At 34.4% G+C, this 27,851-nt stretch overlaps 6 protein-coding genes across 8 annotated transcripts; 5 read left to right on the forward strand and 1 right to left on the reverse strand.

Annotated features, from left to right (window-relative positions):
* The first annotated feature begins 2,540 nt into the window (after positions 1-2,540).
* LOC136230428 (protein trichome birefringence-like 39) lies at positions 2,541-7,473 on the forward strand. Its single transcript, XM_066019491.1, has 5 exons — positions 2,541-2,947; positions 3,029-3,200; positions 5,658-5,833; positions 5,992-6,150; positions 6,923-7,473. The coding sequence occupies exons 1-5, from the start codon at positions 2,640-2,642 to the stop codon at positions 7,209-7,211; spliced, it is 1,104 nt and encodes a 367-aa protein (XP_065875563.1). The 5' UTR covers positions 2,541-2,639; the 3' UTR covers positions 7,212-7,473.
* A 3,765-nt stretch (positions 7,474-11,238) lies between these two features.
* LOC136230605 (seed biotin-containing protein SBP65-like) lies at positions 11,239-13,553 on the forward strand. 2 transcript variants are annotated; one of them, XM_066019731.1, is made up of 2 exons: positions 11,239-12,865; positions 13,137-13,553. In XM_066019731.1, the coding sequence occupies exons 1-2, from the start codon at positions 11,315-11,317 to the stop codon at positions 13,233-13,235; spliced, it is 1,650 nt and encodes a 549-aa protein (XP_065875803.1). In that variant the 5' UTR covers positions 11,239-11,314; the 3' UTR covers positions 13,236-13,553. The 2 variants fall into 2 exon arrangements, with proteins under 2 accessions (XP_065875803.1, XP_065875802.1); XM_066019730.1 differs by having other exon boundaries at positions 11,240-12,865; positions 13,094-13,553.
* A 1,472-nt stretch (positions 13,554-15,025) lies between these two features.
* LOC136229906 (phospholipase A1-IIgamma-like) lies at positions 15,026-16,326 on the forward strand. The gene is made up of 2 exons (XM_066018772.1): positions 15,026-15,622; positions 15,735-16,326. Exons 1-2 carry the CDS (start codon positions 15,026-15,028, stop codon positions 16,323-16,325), a joined length of 1,188 nt encoding a protein of 395 aa, XP_065874844.1. The 3' UTR covers position 16,326.
* Positions 16,327-17,897: 1,571 nt separating this feature from the next.
* LOC136229907 (phospholipase A1-II 1-like) lies at positions 17,898-19,170 on the forward strand. Its single transcript, XM_066018773.1, has 2 exons — positions 17,898-18,491; positions 18,580-19,170. Exons 1-2 carry the CDS (start codon positions 17,898-17,900, stop codon positions 19,168-19,170), a joined length of 1,185 nt encoding a protein of 394 aa, XP_065874845.1.
* A 757-nt stretch (positions 19,171-19,927) lies between these two features.
* Positions 19,928-20,680, reverse strand: LOC136230361 (signaling peptide TAXIMIN 1). The gene is made up of 2 exons (XM_066019416.1): positions 20,383-20,680; positions 19,928-20,190 (listed from the first exon to the last, which is right to left on the reverse strand). The coding sequence occupies exons 1-2, from the start codon at positions 20,481-20,483 to the stop codon at positions 20,067-20,069; spliced, it is 225 nt and encodes a 74-aa protein (XP_065875488.1). The 5' UTR covers positions 20,484-20,680; the 3' UTR covers positions 19,928-20,066.
* A 2,177-nt stretch (positions 20,681-22,857) lies between these two features.
* Positions 22,858-26,109, forward strand: LOC136231343 (pentatricopeptide repeat-containing protein At5g39350). Of its 2 annotated transcripts, none has more exons than XM_066020693.1 (2): positions 22,858-22,980; positions 23,082-26,109. In XM_066020693.1, exon 2 carries the CDS (start codon positions 23,212-23,214, stop codon positions 25,231-25,233), a length of 2,022 nt encoding a protein of 673 aa, XP_065876765.1. In that variant the 5' UTR covers positions 22,858-22,980; positions 23,082-23,211; the 3' UTR covers positions 25,234-26,109. The 2 variants fall into 2 exon arrangements, 1 of the variants encoding a protein (XP_065876765.1); XR_010689764.1 differs by having other exon boundaries at positions 22,913-25,286; positions 25,849-26,107.
* Positions 26,110-27,851: the final 1,742 nt, after the last annotated feature.

Consider the following 27,851-nt stretch of genomic DNA (forward strand, 5'->3'; position numbering starts at 1 on the left):
TTGTGTTGGTTAAATAAATCAACCTTCGATATATAGTTCGGTCTATCATTATTATTCATGCTACCTTTGTTAATCTCAAAGTTGGATCTAGTAGAGTTGAAGCGGGTTCACAAGCCAACAATCTTGAATCTGTCAAGAGATCAAGAGCATACTTAATATTGATTTTAGATTGAATTCTTGCCACCTCCAATCCAAAGAAGTATTTCAATTCACCTAATTTAATCTTAAATTTTGCATCCAAATGGCTTTAATATTGTTAACCTCAATAGTACATGTTCATGTAAAAAATGCAGACTAATAATATTGTTTATAAAGAACTATTCATTTGTGTGAAAAGAGAATGATCCGAAACAACTTGTTTATATCCATAAGATGTAAGAAAAGTAGATAATCTACTTGCTTGTTTTAAGCCATAAATTGAATTTTCTAACTTATAAACTAATCTGGATTTGGAAGACGTAAACCAGTGGTGGTTTCATATAAACCTCTTTATTAAGATCCAAGAAAAAACTCGCCAAACCCTTTCTCCCTTTTATAATACGGAGATGGAAAATGAAACGACGACCATTATCATTACTAACAAGTAATGATCAAAGAGCATTATTTGCTCCTAGCACGCCTCTTCAAAGAATGTGAAACACAACACGTGGAGAGCAGAGACAAACCGACATCAACTTGAAAGACACTCAAACATATATAAATGCGCTCTAACACAGCTGTAGTTAAGAGCAGGCCAAATGATGAGCAATTCAATCAACAAGAGCCAGCATAACCTCCTTATCCCTCAAATCTCAAAAATCCCTAAAACATCAAGATAAAGTTCTCTCATATCAAAGCTCGGGCACCCTTCTCATATCAGAGGGCATTTGATATTAAACGAATATAAACATGCCCACGTGGTAGTTATGAAGCCTGAACCACCACCTGAGAAAGAGGACACATTGAGTCATCGCAGAGTACCAATTCTCTATACAATCTTGTCTTATGGTTTTGGCTCGGGAAGCTTCGATAGACCCCGTCAAGGATCAGTCTGTTACAAAAAATCACGCGCAATCTTGTGGATCATGGACTAAGTGGGCTTAATGTATACTGAACCCTAGTCTACGAGCGTACGTTTACCTATCAACAAGTAACACGTAGCACGACCTATCTAGAACTTGTAACCACCTCTCATAGTTAGACTACATTATAAATAGAGTAAGACATTCCTCAAGGTACACGACTTCATTCATTAAGCTTATATTATAATTTGATTTACTGTTGTGATCATATTCAAATCTTCCCACAAAGCTAAATTAGACATCAGAGTGAGTTAGCCAGATTTCAGCCCCTCTTTGACCTTATTTCTATCTTATTGCGGGTTTACAAGTAAACTTACATGATCCAATCACATCACTAGATAATAGATCTAATAAAATGGAGCTTACCTAAGTTTAGAGGGCAGAAGCAAAAGGCCCAGGTAAAATATAGTAAAAAAAATTTTTGAAGAGCATGTATGACTTAAGTTTATTTTGTTGTAATTTAAGTAGTCAAAGGTTGATGCGATCCATGCAGTGTTCAAGAAAAAAAAATCGTTTGGACCGTCTAAGGATTCAAAATCGGGAATTCTTTCTAATTTTTTCCGCTTAGCCCATTTGAGCGTTTTTTACTGTCTAGGAGCTGGTTAGGAGCCGCACAGGAAAAAAAAAGAATTATTATTTTAAGTTTTTACTTTATTATAAGTCATTTTCAAACATTGTTGCATGTTTTTTTTTTTTTTTTTATATTGTGTTTATCATTTTCGGATAATTTTTTTAATTGTATTTTCTACTTATTTTCATGATATATGATTGAAGACTTTAAGGATATTGTTTTATAGTTTTTAGTTAATTATATTACTCATGGGACAATTAATTTTTCAGTTGTTTCATTGATATTTTTTTTCTTGAATTTTTACACTTTTTTAAGGACATATATTACAATTAGCAACCGCTCCGCGTAAGTGGCCTCCTGACCTCGATCCTCCAAGAATGGCTCTTCTTCTCGCCTTCGAACAATGGCCATGCGGGGCATGATCTAACTGACGCGTTGCGTGTGGGGTGGGGGGGGGGGGGGGGTTGTTAGCTCGTTCGTGCCTTTGTTCCGCTCCCGTTAAACCCTTGTCCTCTCCGGCTCCCGGCTTCGGACTAGAGATGTCTTCATTAGTATTTTACAATTTATATCCCTATATTTATTGTATTGTATATATCATTGTGTATATATAATGAATTCATAATAAGAAAATTAAAACAAAGCATGAGAAATGGGCAATCTCTAGCTTAGTTAGGAGCTATGATTAAAAACATTAGTTGATGCTTCCCAACCCCCTTGCAATCATCCCCTAATTTCCAAATATTAGAACTACAATCATCACCCCACTTGCCATACCATTAATTAAATTAAAATCAAATCCCTCCAAAATAGATCTCTCTATTATTATTATTTATTTATTATCATAAGTAAAAAGGAATAGTATTTACTTGTACTACTCTGTGACACATTCCATGTGAAACCCTCTTCTCTCTCTCTTTCTTACATTATTATATAAAGCTTTCTCAGATGCAAACTTAACCTTCCAAAACACAACAAAACCTTAAATTACATAAAACAAACCCAACATTATGGGTTTCAATTTCAAATCCTTAACCTTGTTTCTTCCTTTACTTCTCTTATGTTCTTCTTCTTCATCTTCATCCTCCAAACCTGCGATCTTCAACATTAATGGCACCGCCGCCGACACAGATTTGGTAATGAAATCGACAAAATGCAACTGGTTCCGAGGAAAATGGGTGTTTGATTCTTCTTATCCACTTTACGATTCCTCAACTTGTCCTTTCATTGATAATCAGTTCAACTGTAAGAAAAATGGCCGCTCTGATTCTTCTTATCTTAAATACAGATGGCAGCCTTTTTCTTGCAATTTACCCAGGTACGGATGAACTGGTTATTTTAATTTTGATTAATTTTGGTAATTAGGTTTTAATTAATTTAATTGAATTAAATTAAGCAGGTTTAATGGGTTGTATTTCTTGGAGAAATGGAGGGGGAAAAAGATAATGTTTGTTGGAGATTCACTTAGCTTGAATCAATGGCAATCTTTGACTTGTTTGATTCATGCTTCTGTTCCTAATTCTAAGTACTTTATTATACGGAATAATGGCTTATCTTCCGTCACATTTCAGGTAATTTTTTTATTATCCGTTTAGTATTTATTTTCGTTTTTTCACTTTAAATAGTAGAATCGTTGATTAGGATTGAAAAAGGCCTAACGAACGTAAAAAAAACAGTTTAATAACTAAAATTTGGTCGTGAACCGGTTTTCGTTGAACCAAACAGGTCGTTAATTTAATTATAATGTAATAAAAGAATGGAAGTGATTTTTTTTTTTAATTTAGAGTAAATTATTATTGTTACCAAACTATAATATAAATTGTCTGCTGTTATTATGGTGCATGCACGTCTTGTCTCTTTCTTTTTTTTTTGCTGGAAGGTAAAGTTTTTAATGATGGGTTTTAATTAAATTCTGTTATTTTCCGGGGGAAAAATCAAATTTTTTTTTTTTGAAAGAAATTATTTTTGTTATTAGAAAATAATTCCTTTAAAAAAATAATTTTTGTTATTAGAAGGAGAGTTTTTCTTTCTTGGCCATGTTAGAATTAAAGATAGAGCGTGATTGGTGGTGGGTTCTTTTTTGTTTGCCGGACTCATGTTTTTTTTTCTTAATTTTTAATTATTAACTTTTTTATGGAATTTTTCAAATTTTAAACAACATTGAAACCTTTTCCTACTGTTGTTGACAAAAAGAAAACACCTTTAAGCTCATGTTTTTTCAAGTTTACCGATTGAATTTTTTTTTTTTTTTTGGTAGGATTACCGATTGAATTTTTAATGTTTCGTAATTAGAAATGTTAACTGTTCATCAAATTCATTTTAAAAATATGCTCATTTTATTTCCAATTTGAAATTATCTGTTAAGACAAAATTACTTCAAAAGCATATAAAATTTTATTTTTTTTATTATTTAAAATAAGATTTTTTACTTTAAAACAAGATGCAAACAATAATTAATTTAATTAACAATAAAATATAATTAAAATAATTATTTATTTAAAATAATAAAAGTAAATTAATCAAATTTAAATGCAGTTGGTGAAATAAGGTTGTTCATGCATTTGATTTCTTCTTTTGAGAACTGTAAGAGAAGAAAGAGTTAGATTTAGTAATTTAGTGACATTTAAGTTTGGTAATCATTACTTCAACTAAAATAGTACCTCAAAATTCCATACATCATATATATATGGTTAAATCTATAATTAAGCTCTTGAGATTTTTTTATTTTACAAATTAAGCCTCTGCTCTCTTTTTTTCAAATTAAATCCTTGAACTTTAATAGTTTTAAAAATTAACCTATTCACACACATTAAACTTCTCGGTAATAACAATTATGTTATCTAAACCGTTAATGAAAAACTCAATGTATGTGAACATAAATATCAGAGAATTTTTTTTATAGCTTATCGAAACTCGTCGGACACTCTTTAAATGGATCGTCTCTCAATTAAAGCTTTCAGCAAACGTTAAGGCTCGAATTCAAAGTTTAGCTTAAATGATTTGAGACTCTTAACTACTCAAATCAACCTTAGTTGATTAAATATTATAGACTTAATCCCTAAAGTTTTAAAATTTTGAGAGTTTAAAATTCATAGAATAAAATTTAAAGTTGCACATCATCTATTAATAAAAAAAAAATCTATCTTTTTTTATGTTATTAGAATTATAATTATAAATAAGTAAAAAGCTAAATTGATTTTTTCTCAATAAGTATAGGAATTAAAATGGTACCGTTAGAACATTTTACATTGATAGAATGATATTAATAAAATAATAAAACTGCCGACTGATCACCGTGGTCCAAAATATTTAGCATTTGGGACACAACATAAATCACGGACAAGAAAGTTCAAAATCACATGAATAATACACATCTTCTCTTTCTCAAACATTTTAATAATAATTTATAAATAATAAAGGTCACATGTTTTTACATCTAATCATTTTTATAATAATTTAATATTTGGTATTAAGAAAATACGAACTCTAAATTCAAAAAAGAAAATATGAACTCTGAACTTCCCATATTTTATTTTACTTTTTTTAATTAAAATAGTTATAATTATATGGCACTTTGAAATTGGCACGTGTGTTGGCATTGATCCGATCGAGTTCATTGCGTATACGGCAAATGATAAAAATAATATGCGACGTGGTAGTAAATGCTCAAGGGCCATATATTTAAAGAAAAAAAAAAAAAGGGAAATTGTGTGTGATTTGATGATATATTTTCCTGAAATTTCAATTCAAGGGCCATATTGTTCCTATCTTATTGGAGCAGTCACATAGACATTTTAGGACACCTTAGTCATGTCACAAAAACATTATCTATTCAGATAGTGACTACCTCTTTAAATAATTTTTGCCATTCAACTTGTATTTTTGGTCAATTTTAATACATAAAAAATGTCATGTATATCTGTATTTTTTTTTTATGAAATGTATATCTGTATTTTCATTGTCTAGTGAAATAAATTTTTTTTTTTTAATACTAATATATATATTTTTTAAATTATGGATGAGTACAGGAGTATGGAGTAACAATATTGCTATATAGAACACCATATCTAGTAGATGTAGTGAGTGATAAAAGAGGAAGGATACTTAAATTGGACTCTATGTATGGAGGAAGATCATGGGTCGGGATGGATATGTTAATCTTCAATACTTGGCATTGGTGGACTCACACCGGACGAACTCAACCGTAAGCTCTCTTATTATTTACTTTTTTTTAACTGAATTAGATATTTATGACTAATTAATTATAATTATCGAAAGCTCCATGTATCAAATGAAAAACTCAATTAATAGAAAACGAAAAAAAAAATATTATACCTTTCCTAATTATTTTTTTAAATGCAGATGGGATTATGTGGAAGAAGGGAATAAAATGTACAAGGATATGAACAGACTGGTTGCATTTTATAAAGGATTGACAACTTGGGCTAGATGGGTCGACCGTTATATTGACCCTTCTAAGACTAAGGTCTTCTTTCAAGGCATTTCTCCTACCCACTATGAGTAAGCCCATTCCTCTTTCCTTTTATGTTTATTTATTTTATCTAATTAGTTTACATCAATTTTTTCAAAAAAAAAAATAATATTTATGATATAGAAAAATGTCAAGATGAAGGAAAAAAATTAATTTTGTTACTAAATTATTAAGGAAATTCAATTTCACTTTTATTGTAAGAAATAATTCAATTTTACTCGTATTTTAGAATTTCTAGCTCAATTTTACTCTTTTCCAAATAAATTTATTAAATTTTGTCTGTATTTACTTAGAAATTATAGAATTGAGCTAAAATTTCAACTACGGACTATTTTATAAAATAAGAATGAAAGTGAAATTTTTCCGATTACACTAACAGAAAATGTCACCCTTATTCCAGAATATTAGACGTCATTTGAAGCCTTAATTAAGATTTAATGGATTAATTTGATCAGAAAACTCCTAGTTAAGGCTTCAAATGACGTCTAAAATTGACGGTCACGATGAATTGAATTCAAATCGAAGTTCATGTATCAACTCAGTCATCAAGTTATCAAATTTGACAAATTACTTCAAAATTTAGATATTAAAACATACTGTATTTTGATTAATTTGTCAAAAATTACCAACTTGAAAACCGAGTTGATCAATTGATACCTAAATTTTGTTTCGAGCATTGATACTAACTACCAACTTTAGTGATCATCAATCAATTCACTTATATAAAACAAATTTAGAGCCCAATCAACAACATCAAATGCATCATTACCTAATTCAAATTGATAAAATTCTGTAAATTAGGGGGAAAGATTGGAACCAACCCACAAGATCATGTAGTGGAGAAACACAACCATTCTTTGGAACAAGATATCCAGGAGGAATGCCTATGGAATGGGTAGTTGTGAACAAAGTTATGAGCAGATTGAAGAAACCAGTCCACTTGCTTGATGTAACAGGCCTATCTCAGTACAGAAAAGATGCACATCCTTCTGCCTATAGCAATGACCATAAACTTGATTGTAGCCATTGGTGTTTGCCTGGTTTGCCTGATACTTGGAACCAACTTCTCTTTGCAACTCTTTTCGCTTAGTTTTTAAAATTTGTTTTTATTTTTCTTCTGTTTACTAGCTAGTTCAATTTTTTTTAGTTAGAATTAATGTCATTGTCTCGATGATAGTTTGGTGTATGTATCTACGGGTTGTAGTTCAGTTGGTAATGCGAGTTGGATTATTATTCTTTTCATAACTTCAATTGTAAAGTTTAGATTGTTTTTTGGGAATTAAGTTGCCTTTTAATTTGTTGTGTTAATTAACTACATAGTTCATTGAATTTGGAGATCTTTTTATTTATAATTGATTATATATATATATAATTAAGCTTGTGATTATTACAAGCGATTTTTATAAGCGACAGTACAAAGTTAGAGAATGAATAGAAAAGAGGAAAGAAGATGAGAAACATAAGAGCATCTCCAACAAACTTTTAGTGCACTCCCTACAAATAATATAAATAATTGACTCTTAGTGATTTAAGAGTAATTAAGACATATCATCTCCAACGATACTCATTATATTTACTCTTTATTATTTTATTATTAAAATTATTGACTATTGTTATATTTATCAATAGTGAAATGAGAAAGACTCCTAAAAATGAATTAAGGAGGTACTAAGAGGTGTAGATAGACTCTCTATTAATAGAGAGGATATAGAGGCTCTTAGTGATTTGAGGAGCTACTAAGAGGCTGTTGGAGCTGATTTTTAACTCTACCTCCTCAAATTTTAATTTAAGAGCCAATTTAAGAGGCTGTTGGAGATGCTCTAAAAGTCTCAACATCAAAAAATAAATATAGTGTGAGAGAAAGTTAGATCTCCTTACTAATTGTGTTGATTTGCCTTATATAAGGCTTTGAGATGGGTCTGGTTAATAGTGGGCCTGATTTTGATAGTAGAGACCGCTTGGTTGAAGGCCCCTACTCCCTAGTTTATGGGTTCGACTATATTCTATTTACACGTGTCTATTCCTAATTGGGTTATAATCTACCCATTAAGTATAAACACATTGTTTTATGCTTTGTTACCTCTCCTCAAGTTGGAGTGTATATGGATAAAACTCCAAACTTGTCTAAAATAGGTATAAATAACTTTGGTAACAAAGGTTTGGTGAATATATCTGCTAGTTGGTTTGCTGAAGTTACTAGCGTAATTAACCCTCAAAGTAACTTTTCACGTACAAAATGACAGTCCAACTGTATTTGTTTAGTTCTCTGACAAAATGTAGAAGTGTTAGTGAGATAAATGGTAGTCTAATTGTCATAAAATAATGGAACTGTAACTTATATGACATATTTAATGCCTATGACAAATAAAAAATCCATTGAATTTCTATTATAGCTAAAGACATGGATTTGTATTCTGGTTCAGTTGATGATTTTGATATTGTAATTTGCTTCTTAATTTTCTGAGATATCAAAGGCTAACCTAGAAACACACAATATCTTGATATGTTTCTTCTTGTATCGATGCATATTGTAATCTACCTCTGAGAATATCTTCTAACTCAGTTGTGTAATAAAACAGACATTCTCCTAAATCTCTTGATATAGTGAACTCGTTGAGCTGCTATAAAGTGTACTTCTATTGGTTTTTCTAAAAAATAGTTAAGGGCATTAACTTCAAATGTGATGTCTGACCTTGTTTTGCAAAAGTATCAAGGTCATCCGGTTAGATCATAGTGGGGAGTCCTTGAGCCAAAAGTTTGACTCATATGTTACAGAGTGGGGGATAGTCTCAAAGCTCACCCCCTAGGACACCACAATGGAAGGCTGTGTCTGAGAGAAGAAACCGAACCCTATTGGATATGATTTGGTCAATGATGAGTCAATCATCACTTCCTATTTCCTTCTGGGGCTATGCCCTAGAAACAATTGCTTTTCTGCTTAACCATACATCGACTAAAGCAGTAGAAAAGACACTATATCAGATACGAACGGGCAAATAGCCCTATATGCTTTTCCTTCGAATTTGGGGTTGCAAGTCCAACATTAAGAGATTAACCAGTTGTAAATACCTATTTTTCTCTAGAAGTTTTTAACATTTTTTTACGTTTTTTTCAATATCTGAACAAGCCGCAAACGTTTCCTTTTATAATTAGAACAGATTATTAAGCAAAAGCATGTCTTTTTTTGAAATTAATTTCGATGAATCGTTAAAGTTATATTTGAAATGTAAATGATTAGAATTAAAAAGTGTGAATTTTAATGAGACTTTTTGCTCGAAAAACGTATTTTTATTTCAAAAAATAAAGTCGAGTTCGTCCGGATCGGAATTATCATTTATTAATCGATTTAATCATTGATAATTAATTAATTTGCAATTATTTTCGATTGATTAATAAATACCGTCCTATTGTCATTATTCGTTTTAAATTACAGCACGCTTATACTTCGGCTTGTGAATGGTAAAAATTAAATGTTAACTTATCGAGGATTTTTTATTTATAATTGAAATATAACTTGTTTCTAAAAAAAGACGATTTACAATAAGAAGGGATAAAATAATTGAAGGACACAGATGCACGAATAATAAATAAAAATGGAAATTTTTGTTATTAATAAATAATATTATATTTTATTACAAATATTTATTGATCTATTTTTATTTTAGGAAATTTTTTGCAGACCTAAATTCCTCGCGTTAATGTCGGAGATACTGAAAGTTCTCACTTTGAAATCGAAGGCTGCTTGAATATTTTCGAAAAACCGAGTCGAGGCCAACATTCGATTCGAAAATATTTTTTAAAAGTGACCGAATTATATTTTTAAACGACGGAGTCATTCTAATCCAGTTTCAAAGTCCAATAATTCTAAGCTCGGGACATTGTACAAGTCCAACAAAATCTATTCGGATCAGAAGTAATTCAGAATCCAGTCTGGGTTCCTTGTTCATACTCAATAAGAGCCCAACAACGAAAAAGTTATGAAAATTGTTTTCTCCACTTGTTATTTATTTTATTTATATAACTTAGCAAGTTATATGGTGGATAACGCATAGTAAAATCTTTCTATTTTTATTCCATATCTCCTTTACATGTTTTTCTAATTGTTCTATATTCTTTTAAATAATTCCATTAGAATCGGGACACCCATGGATATAGCTCATAACAATTTATGGTTCATTTATTTATTTAAATTCTTTTAAAGTGTATAAATTTAATTTCATTTAATTGGGTAATTCACTAAAAAAACCCATAAGAATTGAATATGCAAAAGTACGAAAAGTTGAAGGATGTAATTTACTAGTGTTTTTTCATGTTAACTTAGATAATTGTTAAATTTGAGTAAATTATATTTATGGTCACTGAATTTTATCTATTTTAATATTATAGTCATTGAACTTAAATTTTTAATAGTATCGTCATTGAATTTTACACTTTTTAATATCGACGGTCATTTAATTTTAACTAACTTCTCAAAATGACCGTTAACGACCTCAAAATGAAAATATTCAAGAATTAAAGTTGTTCAGAACGGCATTTACCATGAAATCATATTTTTTATTTTCCAAAATCACATTTTTTGGAGCATTCTCTCTCTAAAAATTTACTTTCTATCTCTTAACCAAACAACACTTAAATGATCTTAAAACGAAAATTTTCAAGAATTAAAGTTCCTTATAATATCATTAACTCTTCGAATTTTTTATTTAGACCATCAGCGGCCATTTAGAGATGTTGAGTGGCTACATATATTAAAAAATATAAAGTTCGGTGGCCATACTGTTAAAAATTAAAGTTTAGTAGTCATAATGTTAAAATGGTAAAGTTCAGTGGCCATGGGTGTAATTTACCCGTTAAATTTATGGATAAAAAAGGGACCTGATTCACTATTACCAGGTGGCTTAATTCTACGAGCCCACACGTTCCAACATCACATAACCTTAAAGCCACTGGCTAATCTTCCTACCATTGTAAGTAATAGCTGCTGAGTCATCATTTTTATTCCACCGCTTTAACACCTGGCATCAACTTCCGACACGTGTCCTCTCCCTTCCACTCCTTCATTCGCCACGTGTACTCCCCCCTTTGAATACCGCCATTCCCGCTTTCCTTTTTAACTCCATCTCCATCTCCGCCGAATCAAGAACTAAGAAATTCAATAATTCAATCACAATCTGAATTCTTAAAAACCCAGAAATGGCGTCGGAGCAATCACGCAGAGAGAACAAGACGAACGAGCAAGATATTCAGCTGGAGAAAGACAGAGTTCCGAAGATGACTATGCATTTCGAGTCTTTAACGACGAAGCCTAAAGCTGGATCGGAGGAGAAAGAAGTTAACCAGACAGATAGAGCTCCGGTTGTGTCTCGAGTTCATCATACTGTGAAAGATCAGGGTGAAGAAGGCGGTTATTCTGTCGGAAAATTTGAAGTGAGTGGCGGTGCAGAGGAAAATAAAGATCAACGGCTTTCCATCGGAGAAATTAAGAGTCTTCGACAAGCTGCTCAGCAGAGTTCAAATGAGGCAATCAAGGGTGCGAAAGAGAGGTATGAAAAAGCGAAAAATGAGATGAATGAAGGCGAAGCCAAAGACACCGTCCCTGAAGGTGCCCGAAAGGTGTCTCAGCAGACAGGAGAAAAGGGAAGCCAAGCCAAAGACACTGTCGCTGAAAATGCCCGAAAAGCGTCACAACAAATTGGGGAGAAGGGCAGCCAAGCGAAAGACACTGTCGCGGAAAGTGCCCAAAAGGCGTCGCAACAGATAGGAGAGAAGGGCAGCCAAGCGAAAGATACTGTCGCTGAAGGTGCCCAAAAGGCGTCGCAACAGATAGGAGAAAAGGGCAGCCAGGCGAAAGACACTGCCTATGAAGGTGCGCAAAGAACTGGCCAGTATGTCGTGGAAAAGGGCGGACAGGCGAAAGACACTGCCTATGAAGGTGCACAAAGAACTGGCCAGTACGTAGCGGAAAAAGGTGCACAGGCGAAAGACACTGCCTATGAAGGTGCACAAAGAACTGGCCAGTACGTAGCGGAAAAGGGTGCACAGGTGAAAGATACTGCCCTTGAAAAAGGCGCACAGGCTAAAGACACTGTCGTAGAAGGTGCACAGAACACTGGCCAGTACGTCGTGGAAAAAGGCGCACAGGCTAAAGACACTGTCGTAGAAGGTGCACGAAACACTGGCCAGTATGTCGCGGAAAAAGGCACACAGGCAAAAGATACTGTCGTGGAAGGTGCACGAAACACTGGACAATATGTCGCGGAAAAAGGCGTACAGGCGAAAGACACTGTGGTTGGAGGAGCTCATAGAAGTGCAGAATACGCAGCTGAGAAAGGAAGAGAAGCTAAAGATACTGCGGTAGAAAAGGGTCAACAAGGTTACCAAACCTTGGCATCTGGCAAGGATTATGCATTGGAAAAGGCTGCCGCAGCCAAAGATGTGACGGTGAAGAAGAGCAAGGGGGCTGTTAATTACGCGGGAGAAGTGGCTGTTGATCTGAAAGACAAAGCTGCAGCAGCTGGTTGGACTGCGGCACATTACACCACGGAGAAAGCCGTGGAGGGGACTAAGAGCGCGGCAGGGGCGGTTCAGGTTGTGACAGGGAAAGCTGCAGAGGTTGTTACTAAGCCTTTTAGTGCTGCTAAGCAAGCTGCTGTCTCTACTGGTGAGAGTTTGAAGGAGTATACTGCTAGGAAGGAAGAGGAAGCAAAAAGAGGGCTTGAAACCAGGGAAACTACTCAAGAACAGGTATAACTATCACTATCCAATAAGAAACTAGTTTTCAACCTAGCTTTCAATTTCAATTTAAGCATGTGAGGTAAAGTTTGTAACTTTGAATGCTTCTGATTACATAATCAGAGATGTTTGTCTTTTTGTGTTAATTGTGAAGTTTTAGTCTCTTTTTGTGTTAATTGAAATGCAATTTAGAAATTTTATGGTTTGGTAATTATGGGGGATGATAATGAGAGATTCCAGGGTGAAGAGTACAGAGAGGAATCACAAGTTCATCATGCAACAGGAGGAGAGCAAAAATGGAAAACCGAGTCAGGAACGGACCAGCAGCAGCAGCAGAAGGGTAGCAGGAGCGGGGTTCTGGGGGCGATTGGGGAAACTATAGTAGAGATAGCTCAGGCAACTAAAGAGCTTGTAATTGGACAAGAAGGAGAAGGGGGAGCAGGAGGTGATGATAGCAATGTTGTTGAATCTTATGAGGAAACCCAAACTCAAACCCAGCACAAGAAATAAGGATAAATGTTGCAGGCTAAATGTAGTTTTAGCCACCAAACTAGTTAAAATTATGATGTGTTTTTTGGTTTTTTGAAGGGGTTTGAGAAAGGGCTGTTTTCTGTGGCTTTGTATAGTTGTATTGGTTAATCTGATTCTGTCAAGAGTGTTGAATAAAATTTGTTGGAGTGGCCATCTATATTTCAGTTCATATATATGATCATGATGTTGGGTATTTCATACACATTAACAAGTTGAGTTTAGCTTATAGTATAAATCTCTAAACTAGTAAACTTACTCACAAATGATAAATTATTAGAATTTGAGATTTCGACAACAAAAAATCGTGTGTGGCATTTCAACCTGAATTAGTGGGTTAAGAGTTTCAACAAAACTAAATAAAACTATGGAGTAATCTGATTTGGACCTGTCAATTTGGTAACAGAGTTAAAATGCTATTTCAAAAACAATATAAATATTTAAAAAATTATTTTTTATGTCACTCTAAATAAAATTATCATTGTTACTTATAGATAATTATGTAAGTTTAGCGGCGATGGGAGTAGGGAGGCAGGAACAATCAATCTGGATGGGAGATGTTGCTCATAGAATTAAAACTGGTTGGTCGAAGTGGAAGAATGTTACATGTTTTTTCTGTGACCCCGACATGGAAAATCCTACCGCACGACAATTAGATCTGCATTGGTATATGATATGGAGTGTTGGAAAGTGAAACACTGTCATATTCATAAGATGTAAGTGGCGGAGATGCGTATGTTGAGATGGATCTGTAGGCATACAAGAAAGGATCGGGTGAGTAGTGAAATAATTAGGACAAACGTAGAGGTTACATCTATTGAGAATAAAATGAGGGAAAACCGACTAAGGTGGTTTGGCCATGTAAGATAAAAATCGCTTGATGCGTCGGTTAGGAGGACTGAAGAGTGGCAAAGGGATGTAATGGTGAGGGTAGAGAAAGACTTAAGCAAACTTGGAAGAGGGTAATCGATACTGATATGAGTTTATTGGAGATTGAGCAAAATATGATAGTGGATAGGAGGAAGTGGAGGCAAAGAATTTATATCGCTGATACGACTTGATTTCACGGTTTTATACGATGATTCATGTTATCCAACCCCGAATCATTTCGGGACTAAAGTTTTATTATTATTGTTAACATATTACATAAATCTAATATAATATGAACCGATTAGTAGTTGACTAATAAATTTGAAATTAATTATTAGATGATCCGAGTGAACCTATTAATTAGATGGTATAATTATATAGAAGTAATAAAAATGTCACTAACATAAGTATGATTAGTTAACACAACAAGTGAACAATATTTAATATACTTTGATTAAATATTATTATACCCAAAATTTGGATTGGTTTGTTTAACACGACATGAATACCAACAAATCACACAAATTACCAGCCCTAAACAAAACATCACAAACAATTTCAAAATGAAATATTTCAACTTATTATAAAAATATTATTGAAAAAGAAAAATTTAATGAATTAGAAAAATCATTATGCCATAAGGTACAGGAATACTATGCCTTTGGCTAACTCCCAACTCCTGCAGAATTTCAGGAATGTACAAAATTCATGATGCCATAAGTTTTTAAGTATCAACAAGCAAAACCCCATATCAAACAACAAACACAAAAATCAATGGATGGAATCCGCGGTGTAGCAGAAAGATGGAAAGAATTAAGCGGGGAAAAAAGCTGGCAAAAACTCCTCGAGCCTCTCGACATTGATCTCCGTCGATACATTATCCACTATGGTGAAATGAGTGAAGCTGCATATGATGCTTTCAATGTCGAAAAAGTTTCGAAATACGCAGGAGACTGTCGGTACTCGATGCAGAATCTCTTCTCTTCAGTCGGTCTAACTGCTGCGAATCCGTTTGTATACAAGCCCACCAAGTACTTGTATGCAACTTCCAAGATCAATCTCCCGGACTGTTTCATTGTGAGGTCGTTGTCGAGGGAAGCTTGGGATAAAGAATCGAACTGGATAGGGTATATTGCAGTAGCTACGGATGAGGGAAAAGCTGCATTGGGTCGGAGAGACATTGTGATTGCTTTTAGAGGAACGGTCCAGTATGCCGAACTAGGTACAGGAATGAATTTTCCTTTGGTATCAGCTGCTGATTTACTCGGTGATGATACCGATTTCAATCCTCTGGTTCATCAAGGATGGCTTTCTATGTATACATCTGATGACCCCTTGTCACAGTATAATAAAACTAGCGTTCGATCCCAGGTTTGTAACAACGATTTTTACATCGTCGCAAAAATTGGTTTTGTAAACGTTTTTGCAACGATAATTATGCAGTTGTAACTAAGACTTTTCGCTTTTCCAATCTCATTCTCAGATTGTTGAAGAGTTGAAGCGGCTGTTGGATGAATATAAGGATGAGGAAATCAGTTTAACTCTAACAGGACACAGCTTAGGCGGAGCACTTTCGACTCTATGTGCAGCTGATATTATTGTCAATGGATTAAACCGAATTGAGAATCGAACAGAAAAATGTCCGGTCACAGTCTTCGCTTTCGGGTGCCCTCGTGTCGGGGATAAGTACTTCAAGGACCTATTCGATCGTTCAAAAGATGTTCATGTTCTACGTATTTCGAATGCTCCTGATGGTGTTCCCCACATTCCGCCTATAGGATTTTCTGAAGTCGGACAAGTGCTGAAAATCGACACCAGGAAATCGTTCTACGTGAGGACGGGGAATTTAGTAACCTGGCACGATATGGAGCTGTATCTTCATGGAGTTGCTGGAACGCAAGGCAGAAGAGATCTTTTCCGTTTAGATGTTAAGAGAGATATTGCTTTGATTAACAAATGGACGTCAATTTTGAAGGATGAATATTTGGTTCCAGGTTCGTGGTGGGGCGAAAAGAACAAATCCATGGTTCAACAGGAAGACGGTTCTTGGCAGCTTGAAGATCATCAGATTTGAAAACCCGCTTAATCTCTGAAAATCACGATAGCTGAGTTCTTCCCAGATAGAATCTGAGAATTTACATGTAAAAAGATGACAGAAATAACAGTCCATTGCTAATTAGAAGCAATAACTGATTGTACCCAAGAGTTTCCCTTTTCATTTCGTGACATTAATGTCCAAATCAAAAGAAAATCCGTTAAAAAATCAACGAAATAATGACCTGGAAATAGATATTTGACAATAATTTTAATCACGTGGATAAGAAAAGAATCAATGATGTAGTCAAACTTTTCCAGGTAATCATTTCGTTAATTTTTCAAATGGATTTTCTTTGATTTGGACTTCAATGTTACAATAATGTAAAGTTCAACGACTTTTATGCCACGAAATGAAACTTAGAGACCATAATGTTAGTAGTGTTATAATTCAAGGATCATAGATATATTTTAGTGTTATAATTCAAGGATCATAGATATATTTTACCTGCTATACTTATATTAGAACATGATGCTTCCAATTCAAATCAACATAAAGAAAAATCTCATGACATTTCTAATAAAAACAGAAAGTTTAATCAGACAAATCTATTCTAACACAGATTCAGAAAAATAAATCAAACTTGTATCCTTTTATTTACGAATTGTGCCTATCAAATAGTCGCTACAATAGAAATTTAGGGCTCTAAACAGGAAAACAAAAGCACAACCAAGCAGAATATCGGCTTGAGTGACGCACACATTGGTGAGAATCCAATGCCCCAAAAACTTAAGGGTTCCTCTGCAAAGTTCGTCCACGGAGGGTGAATCAGGGCCTAAGATCAAGCTGAAAGGCGTAGTCGATGGACCACATGGTATATTCTTGTATTACAGCTTGTTGGCCCCGAGAGAGAGAGAAGGCTAGATTATCAGAAAGATGGTTATCGGTTCAAGCACGCACCATGTTCCTGCTTTTTCAGAGTAAGATGGCACAGAGCAAATGTCTCGAGCCAATGTTCGAGTACCAGGCGATACAAGACTACAGTAACCCATGCCTTGCTCCCAGGAAAAGCTCGAACCACCTTCACTTGCACCCAAAACGAACACAGGTGGTGTAGGTAGAGAATACCTAGAGGCACGAGACAACTCTCTCTGGAACTTGGCAAAGTAGCCCCTTAACTTTGGACGGAGGAGTGCCTCCTCGCAAAGGGGTCGCAACAACAACTCAACATACAAGTGTTAAATCTTACAAAGAAACCCAAACCCAGTATGCAAGCAAGGCTGAGGAACTAAAAGCCGAGAACATACACACACATATATATAGCATCTTCCATATATTCAGTTGATAAATGATTCCACCAAATTGTGCTGCAATTTCTACTTGAAACTCAAAATAAACAACCTAACTTGGTGCTGCTCCAGTTAGACTTTTCTTCAGGCAAGTGCTAAGTAGCAAATATTTAAGGTACAAGAAAAACATACCTTGTTCTAACTTCCAACTCTGCGGATATTCGGGAAGGTACAAACATCATGATGCCATAAGTCAGGAATTTCTTTTTAAGTACTAACATCAAGCAGTAGCAACCTGATATCAAAAAACAGAGAAGGATTAATGGATGGAGTCTCTGATAGCATAGCAGAAAGATGGAAGGAGTTAAGTGGAGAAAAAAACTGGGAGAAACTCCTCGAGCCTCTAGACATCGACCTTCGTCGATACATTATTCACTATGGTGAAATGTCTCAAGCTGGATATGATTGTTTCAACAGTGAACAAGCTTCGAAATACGCAGGAGACTGTCGATTCTCGATGAAGAATCTGTTCTCCTCGGTCGGTTTAACTGTTGCGAATCCATTCTTATACCAGCCTACCAAGTACTTTTATGCAACTTCAAGGATTGATCTCCCGGCGAGTTTCCTATTCAGGTCATTATCAAGGGAAGCCTGGAATAAGGAATCGAACTGGATCGGATACATTGCAGTAGCTACTGATGAGGGAAAAGCTGCACTCGGTAGGAGAGATATTGTAATTGCTTGGAGAGGAACGGTCCGGTATATGGAAATAGGTACAGGATTTGATTATCCAATGGTACCAGCTGATGCATTACTAGGTGCAGATAAGAATCTTTTTGTTCATGAAGGATGGCTTTCTATGTATACATCAGCAGATCCCTTGTCACAATATAACAAAACGAGTGTAAGAGACCAGGTAATCAAAGCCGAGTTCTTTCTTTTTCTTCGGTTTTATGATCAACTTGTCTGTTTCTTGAATTTTCAGTTTTCCCACCGTAATTCAGATAATCGAAGAGTTGAAACGGCTGTTGGATGCATACAAGGATGAAGAGATAAGCTTGACTTTAACAGGTCACAGCTTAGGAGCAGCACTTTCAACTCTGTGTGCAGCTGATATTATTGTCCATGGATTCAACATAATAGAGAATCAAAGCAAGAAATGTCCGGTTACCGTCTTTGCTTTCGCATGCCCTCGTGTTGGGAACGCCGACTTTAAATACATCTTTGATCGTTCCGAAGATGTTCATGTTCTACGTATCTCCAACGCTCCTGATGCAGTTCCAAATTTACCGCCTCTAGGATTTGCAGAAATCGGACAAGAACTGAAAATAGACAGCAGGAAATCATTCTACTTGAGGGGTGGAAATCTAATGACCTGGCATGATCTGGAGGTATATCTTCATGCAGTTGCTGGAACACAAGGAGAAAGAGATCTTTTTCGGTTAGACATTAATAGAGATATCGCTTTGGTTAACAAATGGATGGCAGGTTTGAAGGATGAATATTTGGTTCCTGCTGCTTGGTGGTGTCAAAACCACAAGTCCATGGTTCAACAGGAAGATGGTTCTTGGAAGCTCGAAGATCAACAAGTTTGAAAAAATGTTTGTATCAATCACTGAAGTATCAATGCTTTCTGTACACTATGATATAGATTATAGATTCAGATCCAAGAAAATGCAATTAATGAACAGCTGAGCTCTTTCCAATCATGTTAAAAAGTAGAGAATATATCGATTTTGAGAAGTGCAGATTTAGCCCTAACATACTAATTACTAAATGGTAAATTTTATCACTAACGTTTCCAAGCAAGATCAATTTTATCCATGCCTAATAGAAATTCGAACAGACTAGTTTACCACTATTTGACCCGTTAATTAAGTGTCACATCGGACCTTCTAAATATCAATTATGTTTGTGTTAGTAACAGTATACAAACAATATGCCAAAATATCAACAAACTAAGTTTGCCACGTATAAGTTAATCACAAAAAACTGACTAAAATTTTACAATGTTATCAACACAGTTACAAACAACCTGATAATACATGAAACAACTCTCAGTTCATCGACAGTGAAAGGTACGGTATGACAGTCAAATAATGATCAAACCAGTTTGTTCATATTCTGTTAAGTAGAGGTCAAATTAATCTTGCTTGGAAACATTAGGATAAAATTTTACCATTTCGTAGGTTAGAGCTAAATCTGTATTCAGTGGGGGAAATTTGGACCTTGTCCATGAAAAATAACACAAAATAAGAGTTCTCCTTTGACACATCTCATTAAAAAGAGGAGTCTGATGAGACAATTGAACAAAGATTCGAAGAGATTCAGGAAAGCCAAATTCCAGAGAAGTAACTCAAATCTGAACATTTTTATTAATAAATAGTGCCAACAGAAAAATATCTACATAAAATTCAATCCCAAATCCAAATCTAAAACCTAATTTATCTATGTTTGCATCATAATCATCATCTTTGATTATAGAAATAAATTAACAGGGTATCTGAGAAGTGAACCATTCCATAACATGAATAGGGGCTTTAATCAACTCCAGAGCCAGCTCCACTATTATTGTCACACACAAACAGCAAGGACATATACAAGTCAACAACAACCTGCAAAATTCCAATTAGAAAAGGATTAGAATCCCAAAATTGAGATCCAAACAAAAAAAAAAAAAAAAAAATCATATACTTAACCCCAAATAGAGCACACCTAGATCAGAAATTAATACGCAGAAACCAAAATGCAGTAAGAAGTATAATTGAACAGAAAAAATTGGGGGAAAATGGAGAAATTAAAAATACCCGACGATCCAAATGGCAACGCCAACAATGGAGATGATTAGAGAAAGGAAGGCGAAAGGAAGGCCTAAAAGAAAACCCAAAGGCCTACAGTCGTCGCACATGTTTTCCGTTTACTTGCTTTACGGCTTAGAATTCAATCAACTGGGATTATGTGACGGTGAAGAAGACGAAGAAGAGATAAAAGTGACGACTTTTTTCTTGATTTGATTTAGTAAACGCGTATTGTTTAAACGTTAAGCTAGTTTTGTCTTGTTAGCTTGCTTCAACGCAATCACAACCGGGTCTGTCTATTGCACTTTCTTAATAGGGAAATCTGAGAGCAACTCTCCCTCAATCATTTCTTTACTTTTTATTTTTATTTTTAAGGCATTAATCTATTTTATATTAATAATATAATTAATAAAAGAGAAAATTACAAAATTGAATCAAATGAATGCTCATTTATATATTTAACTCATTTACTCAACCTACTACGTCCATCTTCTTGTTTCTTCTCGTCTCTTGGTTTCTTTCTTCTTGTTCGGATCGAAGAAATCGTTATTCGACTTTATTTTCATTGTCTTTCTACGTTTATCATATGGTTATTGGCGATTTTAATGGTAAAATGCGGAAAAAATGTAAGTACAGTAAAACCTCTATATATGAATACTCTATATAAGAATAACCTCCAATTTGTTATAAAAAATTTCGGTCCCAACTTGGGCCGGTTATAAATAAGAATAACCTCCCAAATGTTAATTGTTATACATAATCCAAGTCCCACCTTTAGAAACTATACCCCTATATAGGAATAATTATGTAAATAATGTGTATATGTATTAAGGATTTAAACAAAATTTATTAAAAATTTTAAAAATTATTGAGATTAAATATGAGTTGGCACACAAATTCCAACTTTAACTATAAATTCTTACCATTTTCCCATAAAACTCTTTTCTTTATGTATTGGAAACTAAACTCAAAACTCTTCCAATTCTTTAGGTATTGGAAATAAAACTCGTAGACTTGATATGCTAAACATTAATTTGTTTTATTAATCTATTCTATTGTACATTGTGTATATAAACCAATTTCAAACAACGTTGCATAATTACTTTTTGAATAATAAAAATTAGAGAGTTCTTATTGTTGTTAAATTTATAAACTTTAAGTGTTGATTTTTTTTTTTTTGGGTACCAAACTCTATATAAGAATAACCTCCCAATTGTTATACAAATTGTCCGGTCCCAAACGTATTCCTATATAGAGGTTTTACTGTAACTACTATTTTCTCTTCGGTTTTTCCAGAAAATCACTTCACGAAATAGGCTTTTGTGAAGGTCTGCGAGGAAACATATTACGTGAAGTTTGCGAAGAGAAATGTTCATGATTTTTACTTCGCGAAAACATATTACGTGAAGTTTGCGAAGAGAAATGTTCATGATTTTTACCTTCGCAGACTTCACGTAATCTGTTTTCGCGAAGTAAAATCGTCACATTCCTCATCGGAGACTTCACAAAATCCTCTTTTCGCGAAGTAAAAGCATCATCTTTCTTACATATTTCTCTTCGCAGACTTCGTTAATTAACGGAAAGAGAATGTTATAGAGAATATAAGGCGCACCAAATGCGAGAAACTAGAGAATTTGGTGCGCTTATAGGAATGGCAGGATGCACAAATATTGCATCACAGCAGAAATAGTTCGATACAAAATTCATTAGCACATAGATGGTGCAGACAGCCTCCCCATGTTCACAAGTTAAAGGTTGATGTTTTCCTGATTCCAGGTTCTGGTTTGTTAGGGGTTGGGGCCAGGGGCGGAACCAGGGGGGTTGGGGTGGGCTCGAGCCCCGGCAGGCCGCGGGAGAATTGAGAAAAAAAAATTTAGTAATGGTGTCTGCTAATATTTTGGAGAGAATTATATTCACCATATATAGTATTCAATGTTTAAAGGTAGATGAAATGGTTAAGGATGCTTATTTCTATTTGAGAGATCCTATATTCAACTCCATAACGAGCTGGATTTTGAAAATTTACTGTCAACCGCACGGTTAATTTTGAATTTTTTTTTTTGATGTTTTGAAATTTTTTTTACTGATATGTTTGAGCCTCAGGTCATCTGGGGTCTTAGTTCTGCCACTGGTTGGACTGTGCTTTGCAATAATGAAGGTCAGTTCTGTGGTGCGTTTTCTAAACTTCTCACATATAACTTTCAAGTCAAAGATGGAGAAGCAGTGAGTATAAGAGAAACATTGAATTGGTTAAAAATAAAGGTTTGGAAAGATATGAGATTAATTCGGATGATGCTACAGTAATTAATCATCTTAGAAAATTGTCTTTTAGGTTGCTTATGGTTTTATATTAGAAGAATGTAAATTTCTATCAAATTCTTTAAATTACGTGAGTGTCACTTCCGTTAGCCGTTTGGTGAATAATGGTCCTTAATACCTCTTGATTTTATTTGTTCGGTATTGTATCCGGTCGTTAATGAAATTTTGGTTTTTGCTTAAAAAAATTTTAGAGAATATAAGGCTGTTGTACAAACTAAGACCAAAACCACAACTGCAATTAATAATGTAACAAGTTCAAATTGAAAACCTTGGAAATAAACGTTAATGGTAAATTGAGAGTTTTATCCCTTTTAGTTTCTGATATTCCATATGTTCAAAATTTGAGATTTTCACCCCTAAAATTAGTTCCTTGATTTGTTCTTCTACAGGAATCGAAGTATACCTTTTGCCCACATTCCCTGTAGATACTTCAGCCGATTCATGATTCTGATAACGGGTTTCATCCATTGACAGTCCAGCCGATTCAACACAAATTATCAAACCATTGAAAAAAACTTCATGAATGTCCCCTTTCAAACTCTATCCAAACTCAAGCATTTGCTTACTGCACAATATCAATCTCTCTTCAAACACAATGCAATCAATTTGTCCCTTACCAAGACTAAACAGCTCCATGCCCACACCATTATTGCAGGTCTTCTATCCTCACAAGAATCCACCCATCTCCGCTCAGGCCTCGCTTCTGCCTACATCCGCTGTCAGCATATCCCATATGCTCGCAAAGTGTTCGATGAATTGCCTAGTCGGACTGTAATTTTATACAATAACTTGATGAGTGTGTACCTCAATTGCCGGCTATACCTTGTTGTACTAAAGGTGTTTGTCGAAATGCTTCAATCAGGAAATTGCTTTCCGGACAACTATACGTACCCGCTCGTCATCAAGGCCTGTAGTGAACTACGGTTGCTTGGATTAGGTAGAGCGGTTCATGCGCTTATAGTGGTGTCTATGTTTGGTTCGAATTCGAATATCTATGTGCAGAATTCGTTATTGTCTATGTATATGAATTTTAGGGAGGAGGAGGTAGCGGAAAGAATTTTTTGTGCAATGAGGAAGAAGAGTGTGGTCTCTTGGAATGCTACGATTAATGGGTATTTCAGAAACGGGGATGCTAAGAAAGCTTTGTTGATTTTTAACCAGATGGTTGATTTTGGGGTTGAGATTGATTGTGCCACTCTGGTCTCTGTGTTTCCAGTTTGTGGATATTTGAGGGAATTGCAATTGGGAAGAAGGGTCCATGGATTAATGGAAAGGAATGGTTTGGATAAGAAAATTGCAGTCAGGAATGCATTGGTTGATATGTATGTAAAATGTGGTAGCATGGATGAAGCAAGGTTGGCTTTTGATGGTATGAATGAAAGGGATGTGATCAGTTGGACTTCCATGATTAATGGGTATGCCTCGAGTGGAGACTTGAGAAGTGCTTTGGCACTCTGTAGAATGATGCAGAATGACGGGATAAGACCTAACTCGGTGACTATAGCTTCGATTCTCTCGGTTTGTGATAATTCTAGGGATGGAAGTTGTTTCCATGGGTGGACAATTAGACAAAATCTTGATTCAAATGTTGCTATTGAAACTTCATTGATTGACATGTATGCCAAATGCAATCGGATTAACCTTAGCTTCGGAATCTTAACAAGAACGACAACAAAGAGAACAGTTCCATGGAATGCAATGCTCTCTGGGTGCATTCATAATGGTCTTGCAGCTGAGGCAATAGGTTTTTTCAAACAAATGCTATCAAAAGGGATTGAATCAAACGGTGCAACATTGAAGAGTCTACTTCCTGCGTACGCGATTCTTGTCGATTTACAGCCAGCAAAGAATATGCATTGCTACCTAATGAGATCCGGGTTTCTTTCAAGGATAGAAGTTGCCACATGTCTAATTAATATATACTCGAAGTGTGGAAGTCTAGAATCTTCGCATCGGATTTTTAACGATATCCCCTTAGCAGGCAAGGATATATATGTGTGGAGTGTAATAATAGCTGCTTATGGAGTGCACGGACATGGTGAGACATCTGTTTCGCTTTTTGGACAAATGGTTCAATCTGGGGTGAAGCCAAATGAAGTAACTTTTACTTCAGTTTTGCAAGCTTGCAGTCATGCTGGTTTGGTAGACGAGGGTTTGCATTTGTTTCAACTCGTGGTGAAAGACCTCAAGACGAGTCCTAATGATGATCATTATACTTGCATTGTTGATCTGCTTGGTCGTGCAGGTCGATTGGATGAAGCTTATGAGCTTGTTAGAGGGATGCCTTTTCGGCCTAGTTATGCTGTTTGGGGCGCATTACTTGGTGCGTGTGTTATACATGGAAATGTTGAAGTGGGAGAAGTTGCAGCAAAATGGCTTTTTGAACTAGAGCCAGAGAATACAGGAAACTATGTGTTGCTAACAAAACTTTATGCTGCAGTAGGAAGATGGGAAGATGCAGAAAATGTGAGACATAAGATGAATAATATAGGTTTAAGGAAAACACTTGCACTCAGTATGATTGATGCCGTAAATGCTTAATGTCACAGTTTCAGAGTTTTCGTACAGATGCAAGTGTTTATTGTTGTTGATAGGTAGTACATATTAGTTGATTTTTGCTAAAAGCAAAATTTTACCTAACATCTTTTATCTCCCGTTTAGAATTAAAAGAAAAAAGTAATTTCGAAAAGTGGAACCAAACCTTAATGTAAATATAAGTTCTCTATTGAAAGCGAGTGAACCCCAAAATGAAAGGCAAAAATACATGGTTTTGGTCTTCTGGTTCTTCTACATATACACGTGAGTTGTGACCTCTAGGCTTTCCTTAATCTGTTGCCTTTTTCCTTATTGTGGTGAAATTCCATCATGCTCGGGCAGGTCTAGTTGGAAGAAAATCTGTCATCTCTAATTTTCTATCTCATGTCTTCAACTCAATTTATAACATGTGACATACTTATCGTAATTTAACTTTATTTATTTTGGTTTACTCTAACTCTTGATTCTACTAATTTCGATTAAAGTAGGATAAGTATGTCACGTGTCATAAATTGAGTGGAAAAGAGAAAAGGAGATAGAGAATCGAGGACAACATTTTTTGTTTCGGTGCAGTCAAATCCATGGATGATTAGAATTGCTAGTTTTGTTGCATGTGTGCAGGGAGAGATCTAGGGGTCATGAGGAGGTTTGAGCATCTACTAGTGGACGGAATAGACATGAGATGATATTTCTGAAGTTTCCCTACAAGTTCTGGCCTACTGGCTATGGAACTAAGTTCTTCTGTTGCATCCATGTTATTCAGATAGGGCCGGCTTATTATCGTTTGAGGTCCTAGGCGATATATAAATTGTAGGTTCTTTATACATTAGCCTAGTGTTTGAAAGCTTACCTATGTCTTGGGAGGTTATGGGTTCGAATCACATCTGGGTCTGGTGGTGATTTTTCTTTCTTCTTTAATGTAAAAGCATTATGCGCAATTTAAAAAAAAAAAAAATTAGAACTACATATATTTGTATAATTTTAATTTAATGAAAAAATGTATCTTTTTCTGTTGTTCTTTTTTTTATCTTTGTAGTGTTTCATTCCCTTAATTGATTTTATATTGGCTTTAGTCTGTAGTACTTATATGAGATTTTATTCCTTATTGTTTTCTTACTGTAATTGTATTTTTTTTATCTACTGAAATGATATAAGCATTTTCATTAAAAAAAATTGATGAAAAAAATTATTTATAATTTGTAAAAAAAATTATTATCTACAAACTGCTGTCCCATAATCACTAATTAAGATTTATATTCAATGTCATTTAGTCTTTTTTTATAACTATTCTATAAAATATTAATGATATATTAAAGAAAAATTATTATATGGGAATCCTATTTCTTGGGGGTCTTAGGCAGTCGCTTTTATTACCTAAGAGCGGAGCCGGCCCCTGATTCAGAATTCACTAAAAAAAGGTGCTTAGAGTACTCTTTGATGGTTCGAACCACATATATATGGATAAGAAACCAGCAAAATATAGCGAAATTTTTATTCTTACACATTATTATTCTGTCTCGTTTCGTTACATTAAAAACTCATCTTATATTTTATTTTTGTTCCGCATAGTTTTGGCATACCCGTTAAATATTCATACCTATTAAAAACTATTTGTTTAAATATACAAATTAAATTAAATAAACATATTGCATCCTGATCCCTAAAGTCAACGAAACGTTTTGTATTTGAAATTCTTTTTTATTATAAATTGTCTTTTAAGACTTCCAAATTGGGGTGCATAAAACGTGACAACAAAGTCAAACAATTAGAACACTTGGAGACACGCAATCCTCATCAATTTGACACACAAAATATGAGAAGGCATCCGCATAGTTTAGGTCATAAAATATGAGCTGCCTGGTGGTGCAGGTCAAAAATTGAATTTTTGGTTTTTGATCAAAATTATGAAAAAGGCAAAAAAAATTCAAAAATGACGGCGAAAAAAAAAAAATGATGGCGGTATTTAGCAGCTCACTAAATAAATTTTAAATGTTTTATTACATATAATGATTTAAAATTGAATCATTCGGAGTTTTTCCAGAGACTTGGGGTTATTTCGCAATTTTTTTTATTTGTAGCTTTTTTTATTCTTTCGTTTTATGTGAGTAATTGTCTTCTTGGTGTTGCTATGTTTTCCTCCATGAAAAAACATAAGAGTTTTCATTATTATTACACAGATCTAACTCATAGAAATATCATGCTGTCATTTCTGACGCAAAAAAGAAAATGAAATCGATTATGGGTGAAGTGTATTTTTCGCCGTTTTGTCAAAAGTATTTTCAAACACTATCTAATATTGCTCTATTACGATCTATGGGGTGCTTTCTATGGTTATTTTATTTTTGACAAAGTAACCTATGATATTAAAAATGCAGATTCCAACTTGTTTTATATACTTCTATATTGTAATTTTTTAATTACTTATATCAAAATGCACTCTTTTTTTAAAATAATTATCTATTTTTTAGAAGACAATTGAAAAATTCAACTACTAAACACATAATCCACATAATGGATTATAATTAAAGTATAAAATCAATTTAACCATTTAGGCACGTACTGATCCTTTTTTTTTATCTCACTTGATTAACTTTTAAGGATTAAAAGTGCCCCCATTGTTAGGA

The sequence above is a fragment of the Euphorbia lathyris genome, chromosome 5 (assembly GCF_963576675.1).
Source record: "Euphorbia lathyris chromosome 5, ddEupLath1.1, whole genome shotgun sequence".
NCBI lineage: Eukaryota > Viridiplantae > Streptophyta > Magnoliopsida > Malpighiales > Euphorbiaceae > Euphorbia > Euphorbia lathyris.

Bases quoted from the DNA above. Each gene is read 5' to 3' on its own strand.
- LOC136230361 (XM_066019416.1), bottom strand. From the start codon at position 20,483: ATGTGCGACGACTGTAGGCCTTTGGGTTTTCTTTTAGGCCTTCCTTTC. The intron at 20,191-20,382 runs GTATTTTTAATT...GGAATTTTGCAG, and splicing joins GTTGCCATTTGGATCGTCGG to GTTGTTGTTGACTTGTATAT.
- LOC136231343 (XM_066020693.1), top strand. From the start codon at position 23,212: ATGAATGTCCCCTTTCAAACTCTATCCAAACTCAAGCATTTGCTTACT.
- LOC136229907 (XM_066018773.1), top strand. From the start codon at position 17,898: ATGGATGGAGTCTCTGATAGCATAGCAGAAAGATGGAAGGAGTTAAGT. The intron at 18,492-18,579 runs GTAATCAAAGCC...ACCGTAATTCAG, and splicing joins AAACGAGTGTAAGAGACCAG to ATAATCGAAGAGTTGAAACG.
- LOC136229906 (XM_066018772.1), top strand. From the start codon at position 15,026: ATGGATGGAATCCGCGGTGTAGCAGAAAGATGGAAAGAATTAAGCGGG. The intron at 15,623-15,734 runs GTTTGTAACAAC...TCTCATTCTCAG, and splicing joins AAACTAGCGTTCGATCCCAG to ATTGTTGAAGAGTTGAAGCG.
- LOC136230605 (XM_066019730.1), top strand. From the start codon at position 11,315: ATGGCGTCGGAGCAATCACGCAGAGAGAACAAGACGAACGAGCAAGAT. The intron at 12,866-13,093 runs GTATAACTATCA...GAGAGATTCCAG, and splicing joins GGGAAACTACTCAAGAACAG to GGTGAAGAGTACAGAGAGGA.
- LOC136230428 (XM_066019491.1), top strand. From the start codon at position 2,640: ATGGGTTTCAATTTCAAATCCTTAACCTTGTTTCTTCCTTTACTTCTC. The intron at 5,834-5,991 runs GTAAGCTCTCTT...TTTTAAATGCAG, and splicing joins CACACCGGACGAACTCAACC to ATGGGATTATGTGGAAGAAG. The intron at 6,151-6,922 runs GTAAGCCCATTC...TCTGTAAATTAG, and splicing joins ATTTCTCCTACCCACTATGA to GGGGAAAGATTGGAACCAAC.